The 2,807-nt window shown below is 37.4% G+C and overlaps 1 protein-coding gene across 1 annotated transcript; it reads left to right on the forward strand.

The window, feature by feature from the left end:
- Positions 1-1,932: 1,932 nt before the first annotated feature.
- LOC150033773 (uncharacterized) lies at positions 1,933-2,421 on the forward strand. The gene has a single exon (XM_090317064.1). The coding sequence runs from the start codon at positions 1,933-1,935 to the stop codon at positions 2,419-2,421; it is 489 nt and encodes a 162-aa protein (XP_090173190.1).
- The last annotated feature ends 386 nt before the right edge of the window (positions 2,422-2,807 follow it).

Here is a 2,807-nt window from a genome sequence, read left to right on the forward strand (position 1 = left end):
TTAAGAAATGATGATGAATTTTATTTCAGGGTTTTTATAGGCTACACTTTCATGTTTTCAACATTAATTTTAAACCCTGAAAAAATGAAAATGTAAATGTTTTATGAAAAGCTTGTTTATGCTATTTATGTATGGAAGCACGTTTCTTAAAGTAGTCACTCACTGGGTGTTTAAAGTTCATGATTTTAAATGTTTTCCCTTCCTAGGTAGCGGTCGATGCCACAAGACTTAACAGTTCTGCCAGTCAGTCACTACTCAAGGATCATAGAGGACTTTAAGTTTAGATGGTCAATCATATTTTGTTGATCTTTGAGTTTGTCATGTATGTACAATGGAACAGGGTAGAATTTACGTTGAATAGTTGTTGTAAATAGATTGGGTTTTTTTGTGATTGTTATATATGTTGAAGTTAATATTCTGATTAGTAGTAATCTGTGTATAATGGACCGTTGTTGAGGTTGTGTGTTAAGCTTGGTGAGTTATTAACTTCTAATCAGGTATAAAAGGTATTATTAACACAAGTTCACAGGAAAAGGTTGGGCAGTAATTGTTATAAAAGGGTTGGCAACTATTGTCTTCACATCTCTTTTTGGATGAAGAGGGTAATCCGGAAAGGGGTGTGACAAGTTGTTATTAAAGCATAAGATTTTGGGAAATAGGGTCACAAATTAGACTAGGGGCATGTAAATGTTTCTATGAACCTAATAATGTGAATGTCATAGGAAACATGCCTCGAAGAAGTGATAGACTGACTTGACAGACGGTTGACAGGGATCAAGACCCTACCAGAGAACCAAAAGCAAGAGATGCAGTATCTAAGGGAGAGTCTAATACCCCTCAGGATAGAGTTGACCCTAATCTTGAGGATTGGGTTTTTGACAGAATTGCTCAGAAGTTAGCAGCCAGTGTAGGGTCTATACAAACAAATCTAGAGAAGTATAGCATTGAGAGGATGAAGGCACTAGATGCCACTGCATTTGAGGGTACGACTACCCAGCAGATGCAGAAGCATGGTTAATTCAGATGGAGAAATGTTTTCAGGTTACTAAATTTCCTGAGGATCGTAAGATCAAGTTAGCTGTATTTCTATTACAGAAAAGAGCAGAACAGTAGTGGAGAGTGATAGACTCTAGAAGAAACAGGTCAGAGGTGATGACCTGAGATGAGTTCAAGAGAATTTTTGAAAAGAGGTATTATCCTGCTTCTTTTCGTGTGCCGGAGAGGAATAAGTTCCTAAGGCTTGTTCAAGGGAACATGACAATTGTTGAATATGAACAGAAGTATACAGAGCTATCTAGGTATGCTTCTATGATAGTAGCTGAAGAAAAAGACAAATGTAAACGTTTTGAGAGCGGATTGCAAAGGGAGATATAGACTCTTGAAACTTCTATGGCTAACTGGGTGGATTTTTCCCAGCTAGTCAAGACTACGATGAGAGTAGAGGAAAGCTCGACAGAAGACAAGCAAGAAAAGGAAGTCTCTAGAGGAGACAAACGGAAATTCATTCCAAAAGTGTCTAGCAAGAGAGATTTTTAGCCCCGTACTAGTGGGCAAACGATTTCTCAGGGCAGTACAGCGGGAAATCAACAGAGAAGAAGCAAGCAGAGATCCAACCAGCCAGTTGAAGGATCCAAGTCAGGGCATACAAGAGATTTTTTCACCAGTTTAGCCAGGAAACCTCAATGTGCAAGTTATAGCAAGATTCACTCAAGACAGTGTTATGAGGGATAAAATGTCTGCTATCAGTGTGAATAGCCAGGGCATTATTGGAAAGAATGTCCCCAGTAAGCTTCAAGGGCACAAGCTGAGTAGAAGACAACATCCCAGATAGTGAATCAGCCTAGGACGGGTACAATAGGGGATGAGGGCACCAGTGGTGCCAAGCAGAAAGGTGTAGCAGGACGGCCACAACAGCAAGGCAAAGTTTATGCTATGACTCAGCAAGAGGCCAAGGATGCATCAAATGTTGTTACTAGTATGGTATTTATTCATGATAGGCCTACTCATGTATTATTTGTTCCAAGGGCAACTCATTCATTTATTATTAGCATGTTTGCATTGAGGATTGATATGATGCTAGAAACTATGCCTGAAGAATTAGTTATTTCCACCCCTATTGGTGATGTGTTAATAGTTAATGATTACTATAGAAATTATATGATTATGATTGAGGAACAGAGCATGGTGATTGATTTGATTCCCTTGGAACTAGTAGAATTTGATGCTATTCCAGGGATGGATTTCTTATTTAAATATCATGCATCTATTGACTGCCATAAGAAAGAAGAGACTTTTAGATTTCCAGCTAGAGTGAAAATAGTATTTGCAGGAGAAAGGAAAATGGTTCCTACTTATTTGATTTCAACAGTAAGGCCAAAAAGCTATTCAGTAAAGGGTGTACAGTGTACTTGGCCCATGTGACGATTTCACAAGTAAATAAGTCAGGATCGGAGGGTGTCCTTATAGTGCAGGAAATTATTGATATGTTTCCTAAGGAGTTATTAGGATTACACTACAAGAAAAACCACCTATCTTGACATTTGCAATTTTAAAGACTTGACATTTTTATGAAAAAATATCAAGAAATAGGTGATTTTTAAAAAAAAACATCAAGAATTATTTTAAAAAGTGGAAGTTTCCGAAAAATATTGTACTTGACACTTTAAAAATGTCAAGTTCAATTAATGGTTACTTGATGTTTTTAAAAGGTCAAGAATATTAGAATATACAGGCCAGTGTTGCAATGCTGGAAATTAGCATTGCAATGCTATGGATTTTGACAGAAAAATAGCGCACCTCGCAAACAG

Source organism: Benincasa hispida, chromosome 9 (genome assembly GCF_027475165.1).
Source record: "Benincasa hispida cultivar pf3 chromosome 9, pf3_genome.v1.1, whole genome shotgun sequence".
Lineage (NCBI taxonomy): Eukaryota > Viridiplantae > Streptophyta > Magnoliopsida > Cucurbitales > Cucurbitaceae > Benincasa > Benincasa hispida.